Genomic DNA, 17,305 nt, shown 5'->3' with positions numbered 1-17,305 from the left:
GCAATCACTAGAAAAGAGAAGGTTTTCAAAGGATTCATTCTGGAAACAGATGGGGTTATGGCTTTAAAAAAAATCACAAAACAAGTATTTGTATGAGTCTTACTTGATTTCATTGTCTCGTCTATGGATTTCTTTTGCAGAAAGAATTTCCGAAGTTTTTCACATTCAGAGCAAGAGATGAGGTATGATGTAAAGAAAGCAGTGATACTGTTCTTGCCTCCCTGGCATCTTTGATATTCGGGAAGAGTATAGTCCCCAGTGCTTGAGGTAACCTCCGTTTTCAAGAACGGACATGTAACTTTTGTGTAAACTCCAGCCTTCCTCTGGGATTGTGTTTCTCTGTGGAGCTGAGATCCCATGCTTCCCGCCCTTTCAGCCTTCACTCTGGTTTCTCCCTCATCTGGATCACTTTTGTCCTCAGATGGCTCTCCCAACCTCTTTTTCTTACGTTCTTGCAGACCGGCTGCCTGTTTTTATAAACGGAGTTTGACTGGAACACAGCCACACCCATCTGATCTCCTGTTTTCTGCTGTGGCTTTCTTGCGCCAGTGGCAGAGATCACGTGGCTCTGACCGACCGTGTGGCCCACCAGCCTCATATATTCCCTCTCTGGCCCTTTAAGAAAGGCTTTTGCTCATCCCTGTTCTAGAACAGGCAGGCTTATTCCCATCACAAACTCCGGACTCCATCCTGTTCGGCGTGTTGTGGTTTAATTTATCCAAAGCCTTCCATTTCTGCGTAAGACCCATCCTTTCTTTCGGGTCTTCATCTTCTCCTCTAGTTCGGTCTCCAGCACTGTCTGTCGCTTCCTTTCGGGGACCGGTTTCCACAGAGAAACCAGCCTTTAGTGACTTCCTGAGAGGTACCCTGTGCTGTGACAGAGAAGAGGCCGTGCTGGCAGGCGCTGGGGACCGGGCAGGCCCACCTGGGAGCTGAGAGGCTCGTGCCGGCACTCAGGTCTTACAGTGCTCGTGGCTCTTGTCTGGACCTTCCCAAACCCCGAGTCTCTTGAGCCCTAGAGCTGCCCACGGGTGACCCCTCACGTGAAGGCTACATCCCCTGAGTGCTAAACTGACCAACACCAGGGGTCTGCAGGACAGGGCGCCCACCAGGCAGGCGTGCGGCCCCAGTGTCAAATTCAGAGTCTGTCTGTGTGTCTGTCCGTCTCCGCTCTCTGGCCGGCCCGCAGTTTGCAGAAGATCGCATTTACCGTCACCTGGAACCCGCCCTGGCCTTCCAGCTGGAGCTCAGCCGGATGCGCAGCTTCGATCTGACCGCCGTGCCCTGCGCCAACCACAAGATGCACCTGTACCTGGGCGCCGCCAAAGTGAAAGAAGGCGCGGAGGTGACAGACCACAGATTCTTCATCCGCGCCATCATCAGGCACTCGGACCTTGTTACGAAGGTAAAGCGTCGTGGAGTGTTTCTTTCTCCCCCTGAACCTGTCCCTCGCGCGCTGGCCTTCCCTTCGCTCTGTCCGCGTGAAGGGAATTGAGCAGGTAGCAGAGTCCTGGCGTACTCAGGGAGTTGCTTGTGTGTGCCTACTGAGTGCGTGATCATTTTCCAACACAGCCAGAAAAGTCACCTGTGATTCTGTTGCGAGCTTTTCAAATCACACTGGAAAGTATGTTTTTTCATTAAAATTTTTTTTTCATGTTTATTTGTTTACTTTCTGAGAGAGAAAGAGAGCGAGCCGGGGAGGGGCAGAGAGAGAGAGAGTGAGAGAGAAATCCCAAGCAGGCTCTGTGCTGTCAGCTCGGGGTCCGACGTGGGGCACAGACTCACGAACCATGAGATCGTGACCTGAGCCAAAACCAAGAATTGGACACTTAACTGACTGAGCCAGCCAGGCACCCCTGAAAACTACTTAGAAAAAAATTTTTTAATGTTTATTTTTGAGAGAGAGAGAGAGAGAGAGAGTGAGAGCGTGGGAGCGTGAGCAGGGGAGGGGCAGAGAGAGAGGGAGACACAGAATCCGAAGCAGGCTCCAGGCTCCGAGCTGTCAGCACAGAGCCCGACGCAGGACTCGAACTCAAGGAACTGTGAGATCATGACCTGAGTTGCAGGTGTAGTGTTGTGGGCGGGGGCTCCCGGTGGACCAACCGTTTGAATACTGTTGCTCTTTTACTGGTCAGGGCCTCGTAGACCTCATCTCCCGTGTTGATGAAGATAGTATGCCTCATGCTCTGTCTTTGCCTGGATGTACCGTGTGTCTGGTTTTGTTTTGTTTTGTTTTTTCCTAATCCTCTATTGATCGACGTGAAGCTAATGTCAGTTTTTTGCTGCCTCAGTCAACTAGCTGCCTCCAGGGGTCTTATTATTTTCAGGTACAGTAAGGCTGATAGATCAGGAAGCAGTTACCACTGAAAAGATTGTCACTCTCAGATCCCAAGAGTGGGGGCACACCTTACACAGGGAGCCACATGGGGAAGCACCAGGGGCGGCCGAGAGGCCGGGGAGGAGGGGGAAACGTGGATAAGAACCTTTGTGGTGGTTTCTGCAGGAAGGATCAGGTGCGGCAGGGTAGGCCGGCTTGGGTTTGGCTTGTTTGAATAATCTCAGTAGGTTCTGGAACTGAGGGGCTGTCTCTAGTTGTCCGGCACCTGGGCCTGGGGTGATTAGGGCAGGTGGACAGTGACTTGGAACGCGAGAGCCCCGAAGAGGAGGTGTGTGCTCTGAAAATTGGTTGGTTTGCATTTGCAAAGTGCACTCACTTTGGGGTGAGTCGTTGACTGTCTCTCGGAATCGGTAACCCTGGAAGCGGCGGTCCCTCCGGGGTCAGGGAGGCCCCCAGTGGTCAGAGCATCACACTACAGAAGATAGAGGGCAGGGTCAGGACGCTGGACAGCCTTTGACGTGCCTTCACCTTCAGAGGCAGGGCTCGGCGTATACTCGCTGGGCATACTTTTCGGGGGAGGGGAAATGTTTTCCTCTCTCCTTGTGTGTCTGAGGCCCCGTTTCCAGCCCTGCGCCCCTTGCCTTAGCGTCTGTCCCTCCCGCTTTGGCAGGAAGCCTCCTTTGAGTACCTGCAGAACGAGGGTGAGCGTCTGCTCCTGGAAGCCATGGATGAGCTGGAAGTGGCGTTCAACAACACCAGTGTGCGCACTGACTGCAACCACATCTTCCTGAACTTCGTGCCCACCGTCATCATGGACCCCTTCAAGGTCTCGCCTCTGGGGAGGCACTGGGTTCAACTTTCCCTGGGCCTGTGGCTGCAGGTGGACAACCTCCTGTCCATGAAGTTCCAGAGCCATGTTTTTGCCACCCCCTTAGGGTTATCCCTGTTCTGATGTTCACCCTTTCCCGGGCAGCATGCTTCACTCTTGGGATGACGCGAATGCCCCAAATTTCGTCCCTGGTTCCTGGCTCCTGGCTCCTTGGGCTCTTGGGGACCGTGTATAGGAGGGAAGGGGCTAGAGACCCGTTCTCCCGTGGCTGGTTCTTCGTGAACAGGCAGGGTTGGTGCTGGTGATTCTGGGACGAAAGAAGTCCTGGGACATCAGCATGGCATCTGTGGGGTGCAGAGGGCCCGTGCTGATGCCCCGTCTCCATCAACCCACATAGTTCCCAGGAAAAGAAAATGCAAAGGCTCGAGCTACACGGTGCAGATAAAGATTGATATAATGTGGGCACACTAGCTCTGTTACTTCCCCGTCTCAGTTTCCTCATCTCTCAGTGGGGCATAAAAATGCCGCCCTCTCGGAGTAATTATGAGATGAAATGAGATCATGATCTTCATATACTTAGCACGTGGCTATTTCTGGGTCCGTACTGTGTCACAGGTGTTTTGCCTTCAGTGTCCCTCATCGTTCCGTTGTTATCACAACTATTTATAAATAGCTAGACCTGTGTATTGCCAGTGTGCCTGGATTGGGGCCTGAGAGTGGAATTGCTGTGATTTGGCGGCAGATCGAGGAGTCCGTGCGTTCCATGGTTATGCGCTACGGCAGCCGGCTGTGGAAACTCCGCGTGCTGCAGGCCGAGGTCAAGATCAACATCCGCCAGACCACCGCCGGCAGTGCTGTTCCCATCCGCCTGTTCATCACCAACGAATCGGGCTACTACCTGGACATCAGCCTCTACAAAGAAGTCACTGACCCCAGATCTGGAAACGTAAGGCTGGGCGGGCCCGCAGAGCCCCACCTCAAAGTGCAGTCGGGGTCCGTCCGCTCGAGAGAGCAAGACACAGACTGAAATGATGTTTGGTGGCCATCTGCTGGATGGGGGTGGCTGCTTTGAGTTTACGGTAGACGTGTCAGCTTCTGAATGCCAGTTCATTCCTCTGCGAAGGAGAATCAATCCTAAGTTTGATCCATTCGAGGACTGATATTTGGGATAAGATGCGGAGGGCCGTGGGTCACCGTCGTGCAGCTCCCATAAGGCTGGCTCACTTAGGGAAATGGGTATTTTCCCCAGCCGTGTTTTAGAACAGATCTTTGTAAACCACATCAAATATCCCATTGGCTTCCATTACATCTATCGCTTTTTATTTTGAAGCGATTAAAGAGTGTCAGGAGGTTGGAAAAATAGTAGAGGGGAAAAACATTACTGCAGAGAGTTCCCAAGCACCCTTGACCCGACCTCCCCCAATGATAGCAACGTAAACAATGGGACCTTGTCATGACAGGCAGTTGACGTTGGTACAGTGCTAATAACACAAATGCGGACTCTATTCAGATTTCACCAGTTTTTGCGTGTGTGTAAAGCCCTATGATAGTCACATTTTTGGAGCTACGCTCCCATACCTGTCACTGTCCCTTCTCGTGCTGGTTGCCCACAGTGGCAGAGAAAAGATTAGCTCTCTGGGGCGTGCGCTTTGTCATGGGATGTGATGTGATTTGCTTCTTTCCGCCGCCTTTTCATTGAGGAGGATGGGAGTGAATTGGACGGGAGTGTGGCTCTCTGGGAGTCCCCTCCTTCACTCTGTTTCTCTTTCTGTCTTCCCAGATCATGTTTCACTCCTTCGGCAACAAGCAGGGCCCCCAGCACGGGATGCTGATCAACACTCCCTACGTCACCAAGGATCTGCTTCAGGCTAAGCGATTCCAGGCCCAGTCCCTGGGCACCACCTACGTGTACGACTTCCCGGAGATGTTCAGGCAGGCAAGTCCTGTGGCTTTCCTGGGGCACCACCCCGGGTCCCCCCAGGGATTCCACCCGCCCCACACCCCTCCCCGTCCTTAGTTACTCTCCTGAAGACCCCAGCCTAAAGAACTCCGTATTGGGAATGCCTTCCTAGCGTCTTGTCTAAAATGAACCTACTTTCCTCCGCATGTTAGAAAGTCACGTAATCCAGAAGCTTAGGAAAATAAAGGAGCGTGGAAAAAAAGAAAAAAGTGACTCATGGTTCCGTGTCCTAAAGACACATTGCTTGATAATTTTGGTGTGTTTCCTCCTGGCCTTTTGAAAGCTCGTTTATTAAGAGCTCATTTGTGAAGGTCTGTGCCTGCCACATTCCAGGCACCATGCTATGGGCAGGTTGACCCTGAGGAAGAGGGTGGGGTCACTCACTAGCTTTAAGGAACTTTTAGTCTACTTTTTAAAAACAGTGTCTTGTTGTGTTTTCCTGGTGATTGAGGTGTTCATTGGAAAATACAGGAAAATGGGTCTCAGCAAATAAAATCCCACCCTCATGGAATCCATTCACCATTGTCAGTGCAGTAACATTTTTTTTATTTACTTTTGAAGGAAACAGAGACAGAGCATGAGCAGGGGAGGGGCAGAGAAAGAGGGAGACACAGAATCGGAAGCAGGCTCCAGGCTCCGAGCTGTCAGCACAGCGCCCGATGCGGGGCTCGAACTCACAAACGGCGAGATCGTGACCCGAGCCGAAGTTGGCCACTTAACTGACTGAGCTCCCCAGGCGCCCCCATCCCCTTTCTTTTAGATAAAGAGACAGAATAGTATGGACAACATTCATGCCCAAATGAATAATTCAGTGTAATTCCAGAGGGGTTTTTTTTTGGTGAAACTGCAAAATTCGTATGGAAAAGCAAAAGCTGTGAATAGCAAAAACAAAGAACTAAAGGCAAGAGGACTTGTCTTAACAAACGTCATCACTCGTTTTAAAGTAGCAGTACTTATTTCGGTGTATTGTTGCAATAGAGCCAGACAAGTAGACCAGTGGAACAGCATAGAGCCTAAAATCAGACCCACTCACAAACAGCCTTGACCGAAGGCAGAGGTGGGATTGTGAATCAAGGGAGTGAACGTCACCGAAAGGTACAGAAGCCCGCTTCTCCGTGGCTTCGTTTTCCACGGTTTCAGTTACCTGTGGTCAACGGCAGTCTGGAACCAGAGGTTCCTCCTTCTGACGTGTGGTCAGAAGTTCGGTGTTAGCCTAACGCTATGTCACAGTACCTACATCAGGCATCTCACTTTAGCCCACCGTGTAGGCATGTTATCATCTCCTGTCATCACAGGAAGAAGGGTGAGTTTAGTACAATAAGACATTCTGGGGGAGAGAGAGAGAGACTGTGTTCACATAACTTTTATTATAGTGTATTGTTATAATTGTTCTTTTATTATTAATTTTACTGCCTGTTTATAAAGTAAACTTTATCACATGTATAGAAAAACAAAGGGATATATAGGGTTCAGTACCGTCTGGGGTTTCATGCACCCGCTGGGTATCTTGGCGCATATCCTGCATGGGTAAAGGAGGATTTATCTAACTGGAAAAAGTAAATTTTGATTTCTACCTTATCTAGCACACAGAAATAAATTTCAAGGGGATTAAAGCTACTTGGGAGTCAGTTTAAAGCATAAGCTGTACAGGAAAAGACCCATAAACTTGACTATATTAAAATTTTGAAGTTCTTGATGCAAAAAAGGAAAGATGAGCCCCGGTTTGGAAGAATATGTTTCAATGCCTATTACCAGCAAGGGATTACAACAGATTATCTAAAGAGCACGTATAAATCAGTTAGAAAAAAAAAAAAACAGGGAAAACTATAAAAAATATGGACGGGAATTACAAACGGGGAAATTGGCAAAAAAGAAACTCCCATGGTCGATAAGTGCATTCAAAGGCTCTCCTTAATAATCAGTAGAGAACAGATTAATACCGCAGTATAATTTCACACCCAGCAGACAGGTGAACGTTAAAATATTTGACAAAACAAGTATGGGCAAGTGCATGGAGCAAAGGAATTCTTATGCCTTCTTACTGGACCTGTAAAGGGTCTTTAAAAATGAGAGAGCACGGGGCGCCTGGGTGGCTCAGTCGGTTAAGTGTCCGACTTCGGCTCAGGTCATGATCTCACCGTTGGTGAGTTTGAGCCCTGCGTCAGGCTCTGCACTGACAGCTCAGAGCCTGGATGGAGCCTGCTTCAAATTCTGTGTCTCCCTCTCTGTCTCTGCCCCTCCCCAACTTGTGCTCTGTCTCTCTCTCTCTCTCTCTCTCTCTCTCTCTCTCTTTCTCTCAAAACTAAAAATAAACATAAAAAAATGAGAGAGCAGTTTGGTAATATTGATCAAACTTGAAGCTTCACCAACCCAGTGACCCAGCAATTCCGCTCCTCGGTACCTACCTGGCGAGACTCTCATCCAGGTTTATAAGACGAGACCATCAGAACGCTCGTTACGGCCTTATTGTTAATACTGTAGAATTGGAAGCAACCTAAATGTTCCTTAGAAAAGGCTATGAATAAGTAAACTATGATCTACTCACACCATGGAAACTGAATAGTAGAAAAAAATGAACCAGAGTTAAATTTCTCATTATGGATAAATATCTCACACCTATGGGGGAGCCGATGGGGCAAGGTGCAGAAGGATGTGTCCAGGGCCAGACCATTTATTTAAATTTTAAAATCATGCAGGGGTGCCTGGCTGGTGCGGTGGGAAGAGCACACAACTCTCGATCCTCACGTGGGGCTCGAACTCATGACCCCGAGATCAAGAGTCATGTGTTCTTCCCACTGAGCCAGCCAGGCGCCCGGCATGTTTTAAATGTATGCATATATAATGCATAAAAACATGCACGGGACTAGTAGACGCTAAGTTCAAGACAGATGGTTATCTGGGGTTGGGGAGGGGTTGGAGGGACGGGTTGGGGAGGGCTACACCAGGGGCCTCAACTGCATTTTTCTTATTCCTTTAAAAAAATTCATAAGCAACCGCGGAAAAATTAGGATTTGACAGAACCACGAGGTAGGTGCTTGGGTATTTATTATTCTGTGTGGTTTTTCTGTGCGTGCTTTAAAGAGTGGATGCTTTAAAGAAGGAGAGAACTAGAAAATGTGCCTCCCTAATGGTGACTTCAGGTTTTCTCTTTCTTTCCCTGTCCCCAGGCTCTCCTTAAACTGTGGGGCTCCACGGACAAGTACCCCAAAGACATCCTGACATACACCGAGCTCGTGCTGGACCCTCAGGGCCAGCTGGTGGAGATGAACCGCCTCCCTGGAGGAAATGAGGCAAGAATTCAGCAGAGCCCAGCCCCTGGCTGGAATCACCCTTTCCAAAAATGTCCCCCTGAAGAAACAAACCGTTTTCCTTGTGCGTTCATCCCCTCGGCAGGTGGGCATGGTGGCCTTCAAGATGAGGTTTAAGACCCGAGAGTATCCAGAAGGGCGGGACGCGATCGTCATCAGCAATGACATCACCTTCCGCATTGGGTCCTTCGGCCTAGAAGAAGACCTTTTGTATCTGCGTGCGTCTGAGATGGCCCGGGCGGAGGGTATCCCCAAAATCTACCTCGCAGCCAACAGCGGGGCCTGTATCAGCCTTGCAGAGGAGATCAAGCACATGTTCCAGGTGGCTTGGGTGGACCCAGGAGACCCCCACAAAGTACGTCACAAAGCCAGCCTGGCGGTGTGAGGCCACCCGGTGGGGGTGATGGCGCCCACAAGAGGGGCGGAAAAAATCTTCGCGGTCTTTGTGTACAAAGCACAGACATACGAACAGCACACAAAAGGCGTATAAAGTTGATCAGTATTAACATTTCATGAGACGGGGTGGCAATTGGGAAGAAATGTCTAAAAAGGCACCTTAGGGGAACGATAATGAAGACAAGTTTGTAAACGTTGAGCTAATATAGGCTGAGCACGAATGCACTGTACATGAAGGATACAAAGGTGAATGAGACATAGTCCCTGGCCTCAGAGAATTCTCAGAAATGATCTCGGGGACGTAGAGACACGAGCCACGATAAAGGCGCAGTGAATGAGAGAAAAGCGCGCGTTTCGTGATGGGGAACTGCAGGGGACAGTTATTTTTTGCAGGCAAAGCATGCATTCTCAAGGGGGTGATCCCGCCTCTGCCAGAGGGGCAAAAATTATTCTTTTCATGTAAAAAGCATGCATACATCCGTACACACACACATATATACATACGCATACGTACGCATGGTTCGTAAACTATATAATAAAATTTGGTGGAGGGAGCTGGCAATAAGGGAGCAAAAGAGACCCTTCAGGGGAGCAACGATGAAAAGATCGTTGAACTGGATCAGAGCAGGAAAAATGTGCGGTTGTGTGTAAAGATGAGTGGAAAGCTCTTAGCACTGATCAGACCTTCAGTTTGTAGCCGTTATGAATATGGTATTAACATCAGACATGTTAACTAGGCTGTTAACACATTGTTGACTCGTTATGAACCTCCGCCCCTATAGTGTCGTGGTTTTTTATAGAAAACATTGGCTGTGGAGTGCAGGGAGCTGAATTCACAGCCTCACTGGAGTATATATGTTTTTAAGGGATTTAAATACCTGTACCTGACGCCTCAAGACTACACCAGAATCAGCTCCCTAAACTCTGTCCATTGTAAACACATCGAGGAAGAGGGAGAGTCCAGGTAAGTAATTTATCAGGTAGCTCCTTCATTTTGCCTCTGGCCGCACCTCAGCTGCTAATGGGCAATCCCTCTCTTTGCCTCTGGGCTTGTGGGTGACGTTTTCAAATGGGGTGGTGGTGTTTGTACAGTGGGGACCCCTGAGCTTTCTGGACACCGACGACTTAGACACCTGGGGAATTCTCCAGGGCGAGCCCTTCCTTGCCATCCCAAAATGAGTCACAGCTTTCATAAAAACAGTATATCACGCAAGAAGAATTAGATGGGTTCCCCGGAGCTGTCAGCTCATGTTTGTGCCCAAATTAGCCAGACTGACACAGCAGCAATTTGGCAGGCTGGTAAGGTGTAGGCAAGGCGGGAGTCTGCTCCAGTGAGAAGGTTCAAGGCTACCAGCTACCAGCCATCTTTTCCAGGGAATTTTGCAGGTTTTTGTTTTTTGTTTTGTTTTGTTTTAGTGAGGTTGACAAAATCAGAATTTCCCAGCTAGGTTTCTGGAATGTTAGTTGGTGATATGTTGGGGGTGGGTAGTGTAGAAAAAGTTCCATAATCAAGTAAGTTGAGGAACACTGGATTTAAAGGAGATCTAAAAAGCATCTTTACTGCAGACCTTCTCAGAACCTTTAACGGTTGCAGTGTCTTGTGAATCTTTAACAGGGGCTGAGCTGTCTAGTGGCTTACACTTCTGTGGCCATAGAATCTTTTGACTGACTGGTTGGTTGATTGATTGATTGTGAACTAAGTGGCTTTCCCCATCTCTCTGTAGACCAAACGCTATTCTAGATGGTTTTTGGAGGTAGGCAGGGTGGGGGCAAGGCAGACATCTTTGGTTGGAAGGGTGATAATTACTGATGTTGTACTTGGCCCTTCTAGAAACTTCAGGACCAACTGTGAAGGTCCTAGACCTCTGCTTTCCTTACACCCCTGGCTGCTTTGTCACCTTCTGTTCCCTCACCTTGCTCGTCCGTCCCTCCTGCCGTGGGTCCTGGGGAAGTGCGTCCGCCTTGAATTTTTCTGGGCTAGAGCTTGGTCTTGAATCCATGTTCGGTTCGTGAAGGTATGTCATCACGGATATCATCGGGAAGGACCGTGGCCTGGGCGTGGAGAACCTCAAGGGCTCGGGCATGATTGCAGGGGAGTCCTCTCTAGCTTACGAAGAGATCGTCACCATCAGTCTGGTGAGCCTCCTATTATACTTCCTTTTCCTTTTCGCCTTTCTCTTATGGAATCTTTGTAAGCGTCCCGTGCGTTCATCATGCAGTTCCGGTGATTGTCAGCCAGCAGCTCGTCCTGCCCCCTCGGCCCCTCTGCTCTCCTGTTTGGGGATATTTTAAAGCAAGCCCCTGGCCCTGTCTTTCCATCTGTGGATGCTCCGATGCAGATCTTTACTAGATAAAGACCTTCCCCCGCCATGCTTTTTTACAAGATGACGGTACTGTTCTTACACCAACATCAACAGCAATTCTTCAATATCCTTGAAACCTGGTTCGGGGGTCAGTTTTAACAATTATCTCAAAATGTATCTTTTTATAGTTGTGTTTGAACCACAGTCCAGTGTCTTCTTATTTAAAAGGTACTGAGTATTTAGAAGAACTTTTGTCTGGTTTTAATTGGTACTGAATGAATATCTCCCCCTTCCCTCCCTTGGCCTTTTCAAAAATATTTGCTGTTTCTGGTGATACTATTCTTTCATGGTAGATTGTCGTTTAAGACCTTATCTTTACATTTGATGTTGGATCTTCAGTTTCCAGGGTGGAAAACGTGACCATGAGTGTCTTCCTTAGGCTAGTGTTCTGCATCTCATTTACATATATTTCATATATGTTTCAAAATCTATATATATTAATATCTACAAAAGATATGTATTTTTATATGTTCCAAAGTACATATTTTTATATGTATCATATATAATATCATTTATATCAACATGATATATATGTCATAATGTATATATATCATTATGATGGTGACATCATGATATATGACATATATATGACATGATATGACATATATAATATATAATTACATGATAACACATATCACACATATATATAATGATATAACATTTATATACATTATGACATATCACATATCATATAATTATATATGATGATGTAATATATAATTATATATGACATATATCATATATATAATTATATATGATGACATACATATGTGTGTATGTATTTATATATACGTATATATAGATAGATATAGATAGATAGCTATATAGATATATATAATTTTGAAAAAGTTTACGACTGACTCACCAGAAGTTACAAGCCAGTGTAGAGAGGTCCTCTGTCCCCGTCACCCAGCTTCCCCCAAGGCAGTATCCTACATAACACATTATCGAACCCGGGACATTGACATTGGCACAACACTCTTACCTTGGTATAGACCTTAGTCAGATATCACCAGTTTTGCACGCACTCCCAGATGCCCTGTGGCTGTGTGAGAGGCTACCATAGCTCAGAAGAACTACATATAAGCTATGCCTTGTGTGAAGCAACAACCAGAACATTCTGTGTCTGCTGTCTATCCTCACAACACTCTTCTTCATTAACCACATTCTTTCTGGAAGCCAAGGTTAGGTGAGCGCGAAGAAGTGGCCTGTGCCTGTGCCATTTGGTCACCAGGCAGGCTGCCAGTGGCCAAATCGTACCCTCCACGTGTGCCCAGTGGGTTCCTGGGCTTTCCCACCCCAGGCCACACCTGCCTCCGGAATTCCCAAGGGCTGCTGTCTCCACAGGTGACCTGCCGAGCCCTTGGGATCGGGGCCTACTTGGTGAGGCTGGGCCAGCGAGTGATCCAGGTGGAAAATTCGCACATCATCCTGACGGGAGCCAGCGCTCTCAACAAGGTGACCGAAAAGGAGACTGTAGGGGGCGGGCGTGTGGGGCCAGGACTCATTTTAACATAACCACTGTCTCCCAATGGGGGACTTTTCTCAGTATGAAACCAGTGTCATTCCAACTGAGCTAGGAGCTGTTTTTCCAATTTGTACTCATCTGGGTCTCTCAGGAGCCAAAACAATTTTTTTTCTAAGTGTTAGGCTCTTGTGCTAAAACTCTTGTGTGCTGACAGTTTAAATTTTAAAAAATTATTAAGGTGGCATTATATATTGTAGAAAATTGGAAAAAGACCACCCCCAAAAAAGTAATTTTGCTCCTACTCAAATTTTGGTGTCTTTCCGTCCCATCTTCCGTCTCCATGATGCCTGGTGAGCGTGCGGTTTGGGATTCTGTTTTCACTGTATGAAAACATACCCCACGTTGCTGTAAAAGCCTTGGTAAGATAATGTCTGATAAAACCCCACTGAAGTTCTGCAAGTCTGGTCCCGGAACCAGCAGCAGCATCACCCAGGAACTTGTTACGAATGCAGATTCCCAGGCCTCGGCGCCAACCTGCCAAATCAGAAATACACAGTAGGGTTTCGCCTTGGAGAAGACCCAAGTAATCGGTTGGATCGCTGGTCCTCAAATTGGGCCGCAGAGTTCCAACTACCTAGAAGTTTAAGGGAAAAGTACTGATGCCTGGGTCCCAGCCTCAAAAGATTCTGCTGTAATTGGTCCGGATGCAGCCTGGGCATTGGGAGTTTTGAAAACTCCCGGGTGACTGTCACGGGCGGCCAGGGTTGAGGACCGCCGAGGGAGATGACTTCCAAGCAGGTGGAAGGGGCCTGAGCCGGGCGGGCCCTTGCTAACCTTGCCATGTCAAAGCAGGTCCTGGGCAGAGAGGTTTACACCTCCAACAACCAGCTGGGCGGCGTGCAGATCATGCATTACAACGGCGTCTCCCACGTCACTGTGCCAGATGACTTCGAGGGCGTGTACACCATCCTGGAGTGGCTGTCCTATATGCCAAAGGTCCAGTACCCCCCCCCCCCCCCCCCCCACTCTGCACCGTAGAGTCTGGAAGACTTTGTCATCAGGTTCACTTGCTGGGTGGTATGGGAGTTTGGGAACCAGGAAGTGCCACCCTTGTGGCTGGGCTTAATTTTTCTTCACTCCTCCCTCCTTCCCTCTCAGACACCCAGCTCTGTCTAGCTGTTCTTTGCTTAAAAAAAAAAAAAAAATGCCACTGGGGCGCCTGGGTGGCTCAGTTGGTTAAGCATCTGACTTCGGCTCATGGTCATGATCTCACGGTTCGTGAGTTCGAGCCCCGCGTCGGGCTCTGTGCTGACAGCTCGGAGCCCGGAGCCTGCTTGGGATTCTGCGTCTCCCTCTCTCTCCGCCCCTCCCCTGCTCGCATTCTGCCTCTCTCTCAAAACTAAGTAAACATTAAAAGAAAATTTTAATGCCATTGTAAGATGCTATGTGCTGATCCTTTATAAAGGGGTGGCCTTGCGTCTCATCAAAAGAGGTAACACTGAACAATAGAGAACCCTGAAGCTTTGCAGTTGGGCTGGATCCGATTCCCGGCTTCCTCATCGCTAGCAGTGAGACCTTGGGACAGTCTGTGCATCTTCCTGAGCCTCAGTTTCCTCATCTGTGAAATGGGAATAACAATAGCACCTACCCTAGGGAGCTCCCTTGGTGATTCAGTACCATGATGTTGGGAGCCTGCACCTTGGCAGGCCCTCACCAGACGCCACTCGCGCTGGCGATGACTGGCTAATTCGGGCAGGGCTCTGCTGCGCAGGTAGGCATGATCATGGTCGGAGGGGCGAAGCAGATCACAGGCATGGCTGACCGGCACAGAAGACTGAGGCCGCTTTCTTTTCTAGGATAATCGCAGTCCAGTCCCCATCACCACACCCTCGGACCCCATCGACCGAGAAATTGGATTCTTCCCGTCCAGGGCTCCCTACGACCCCCGGTGGCTGCTTGCAGGACGGCCTCACCCAAGTGAGTCCCTAAGTGCTTTGCCGGAGACCTGGCTCTTGGGTTTCTTTTCTGAAAAGAAGGCGTGAAGGGGCCCTCTGGTAGAAGCCCCGATCCTCCCTTGGTCACACATCCCGGAGGGGGACACCTGAGATCAAACGCAGAGGGAGCGGAGGCTGGGGGTGGGGGGGCACTTTTCTCTATACTTTTCCTAAGTCCTTAATAAAGAAGCGGTGGGCACAGGCTCTGGGTCCTCGGGCTGGCAGATGCAGGGGAAGTGCAACAGGGGGCCTGGCCTCCCTCCGAGCTGCCCCGTGGTTACATAGGAAAATGCGGACATCAGGGTTTCAGAGACAAGACTACACCCCCCCACCCCCTCTCTGAAAGGGGCAAGCTTGTCTCCGGCAGGTATTGGATTACCTCCTGAGCAAGCAGAACGCCCCAGGGAAGCTGAGCTAACCCCGTTACCATGATCCCGAGTCTGGAATTTCAGATGCCGCTGCCTTTAGGGATCCGCCTGCCCGTCCAGCTGCGTGGTGCAGGAGGGGTGCCCGTCAGGGGTGCGCCGGGCGCTGCCGGCTCAGGATACCCCGCGGCTCGCTTGCCCCTCTTGTGCCTCTCTCGAGCTTTCTTCCCCGTGAGCTCTGAGGGGGATGGCTTTATCTTGACTAAAAAAATGTCCGCCTTGTTTCTGACCATTTTCTCCATCTACTCAGTCCAGCCCTCGGGCAGACACGGGAGTTGGGCTGCTTTGTTTTCAGGCACCCAGCCTCCCTCGCTGGCGGCTTGTGACCCTCGCGTCGCCTGGCTCCTTTCTCCTTGGCCAAACCGGAGTCACGGACACCAGGGCGCCAGTGCTTCCTTTAAAGGGACGGCTGCAATTGGCATCATCATATTCTGTCCCCTCCCCCTCCCCAAGTCATCTCCCTTCCCCTCCTCCCCCGCCCCTCCCCGACTCCCCTCTTCTCTCCCTCTCCCTCTGTCTGTCTGTCTCTCTCTCTGAAATTGAAGATGGCCCCCAGTTAACATTTAAATGTTATTAAGCTACTGCCGGCACATTGAGGATGAGGTTTCCCGGGCAGGTGGTCCCTTCCCCAAATCCCATCTTCTTTTTTTTTTTTAAAAATTTTTTTTTTCAACGTTTTTTATTTATTTTTGGGACAGAGAGAGACAGAGCATGAACAGGGGAGGGGCAGAGAGAGAGGGAGACACAGAATCGGAAACAGGCTCCAGGCTCCGAGCCATCAGCCCAGAGCCCGACGCGGGGCTCGAACTCACGGACCGCGAGATCGTGACCTGGCTGAAGTCGGACGCTCAACCGACTACGCCACCCAGGCGCCCCCCCAAATCCCATCTTCTGAAGGGGCCCTGTCAGCTCTCTTTGCCTCCTGGGCTGATCCTTGGGATTAGGATCTCCGTGCATTTGGCATTGGCAGGAGCTGATACGGTTGGATGTTCCAAATGGGCTGAATTCCTGACTTGGGGTATTTTCTGCAACCGTGTTTTTGGGAGGTTTTGTTTTGCTTTGCATTGCTTTGCTTTCATTTAATGGGGTCGGGGTCTGTGTGGTTTTCTGGAGAAACAGGTGTCTGGGCTGTGAAGGTCAGGTTGTCTGCCCCACCAGGCAGGCCATGGGGACCCTCATCAACCCAGCCCCTTGGCCTGGGCCTCTGCCCTTCTGCCCACAGCTCTGAAGGGATCCTGGCAGAGTGGATTCTTTGACCACGGCAGTTTCAAGGAAATCATGGCGCCTTGGGCCCAGACGGTGGTGACAGGAAGAGCGAGGTAACCCTGGGAACGGGGCAGCCTGCACTCGCCTGGCCTCACCAGGCACTGGGACTCCCAGGCACTAGCCATGGGTCCTTTCCTCCTGGGTGACCCCCAAGAACACTTTCCTTTTGGCCTCAGGGCTTTCCGAAAGGAAAACCAATTTGGGGGGATGGTTTTCTGGAGGCTGAACTTCTTCGTAAAGTCTGGATTTTTCTGTGGCCTTAGGAAAGGCCATCTCAGCCATCTGCTTGCTGGGGGCCAGAGTCTGCCCCTTTGGGAATCAGAAGACAGCGCTGGGTGCTCCCACCAGAAAACTACACAGACACTCAAAACTGTGAGGTCTGTTCCACGAGGGCCACGATCAGGAGCCCTCTTGTCTACGCAGAGCTGGTGGACGGCTTAATCGCTTGGATGCTTTCAGAGCTGAGCAGCTCACCCCTCAGTGGTGCAGCCGTCATCATTTTAGACATGTCTGGCCACCTGCGGGATCCTCTCCGTATAATTGACCCTTATAATTATCCTTATAAGTTAGCATTCAGATCGTGGCACGAGGTAGTTGTTACAAGTCCAGGCTCTGGAGATCAGATCTAAGGTCCTTCACTTTCTCTGGGCCTTTACGTCCTCATCTGCAAGACGGGGATGATAATCCTGCCCCCAGAGGACTGCTGTGAGGACATGTGTCAAGCTCTTCAAACACCCTAAGTGCTCCGTCAGTGCCAGCGGCTGTTATTCCTGTCCTTGTTGGTGCTGTTATTTCTCTCCCGGGCAATAAATAAGTATTAAAATACCAAATGTTAAGCCTAGTACTAACAGCTCATCCCTCCTCCCTAAGTGTTTTATTTTTTAAGACCTGCGATGAGATCTCCCTCTTCTACATGGAAACCCTTCCTTTATTTAAAGACTTTCTCTCCACCTGCCTC

At 49.6% G+C, this 17,305-nt stretch overlaps 1 protein-coding gene across 1 annotated transcript in view; it reads left to right on the top strand.

Moving 5' to 3' along the window:
* The window catches only part of ACACB (acetyl-CoA carboxylase beta), a 111,203-nt gene that overhangs the window by 84,962 nt on the left and 8,936 nt on the right, over positions 1–17,305 (top strand). Inside the window, exons 33-45 of the mRNA XM_058691036.1 lie at positions 141–182; positions 1,190–1,405; positions 3,009–3,164; positions 3,910–4,113; positions 4,948–5,103; positions 8,295–8,417; positions 8,521–8,790; positions 9,698–9,795; positions 10,847–10,967; positions 12,542–12,652; positions 13,515–13,658; positions 14,519–14,639; positions 16,304–16,400. Of these exons, the coding sequence (XP_058547019.1) occupies positions 141–182; positions 1,190–1,405; positions 3,009–3,164; positions 3,910–4,113; positions 4,948–5,103; positions 8,295–8,417; positions 8,521–8,790; positions 9,698–9,795; positions 10,847–10,967; positions 12,542–12,652; positions 13,515–13,658; positions 14,519–14,639; positions 16,304–16,400 (1,859 nt within the window). The remainder of the gene's footprint in view (positions 1–140; positions 183–1,189; positions 1,406–3,008; positions 3,165–3,909; positions 4,114–4,947; positions 5,104–8,294; positions 8,418–8,520; positions 8,791–9,697; positions 9,796–10,846; positions 10,968–12,541; positions 12,653–13,514; positions 13,659–14,518; positions 14,640–16,303; positions 16,401–17,305) is intronic.

Source organism: Neofelis nebulosa, chromosome 11 (genome assembly GCF_028018385.1).
Source record: "Neofelis nebulosa isolate mNeoNeb1 chromosome 11, mNeoNeb1.pri, whole genome shotgun sequence".
In the NCBI taxonomy this organism is placed as follows: domain Eukaryota; kingdom Metazoa; phylum Chordata; class Mammalia; order Carnivora; family Felidae; genus Neofelis; species Neofelis nebulosa.
The sequence above is the reverse complement of the archived record's forward strand: the minus strand, read 5'-3'. Positions and strand labels throughout refer to the sequence as shown.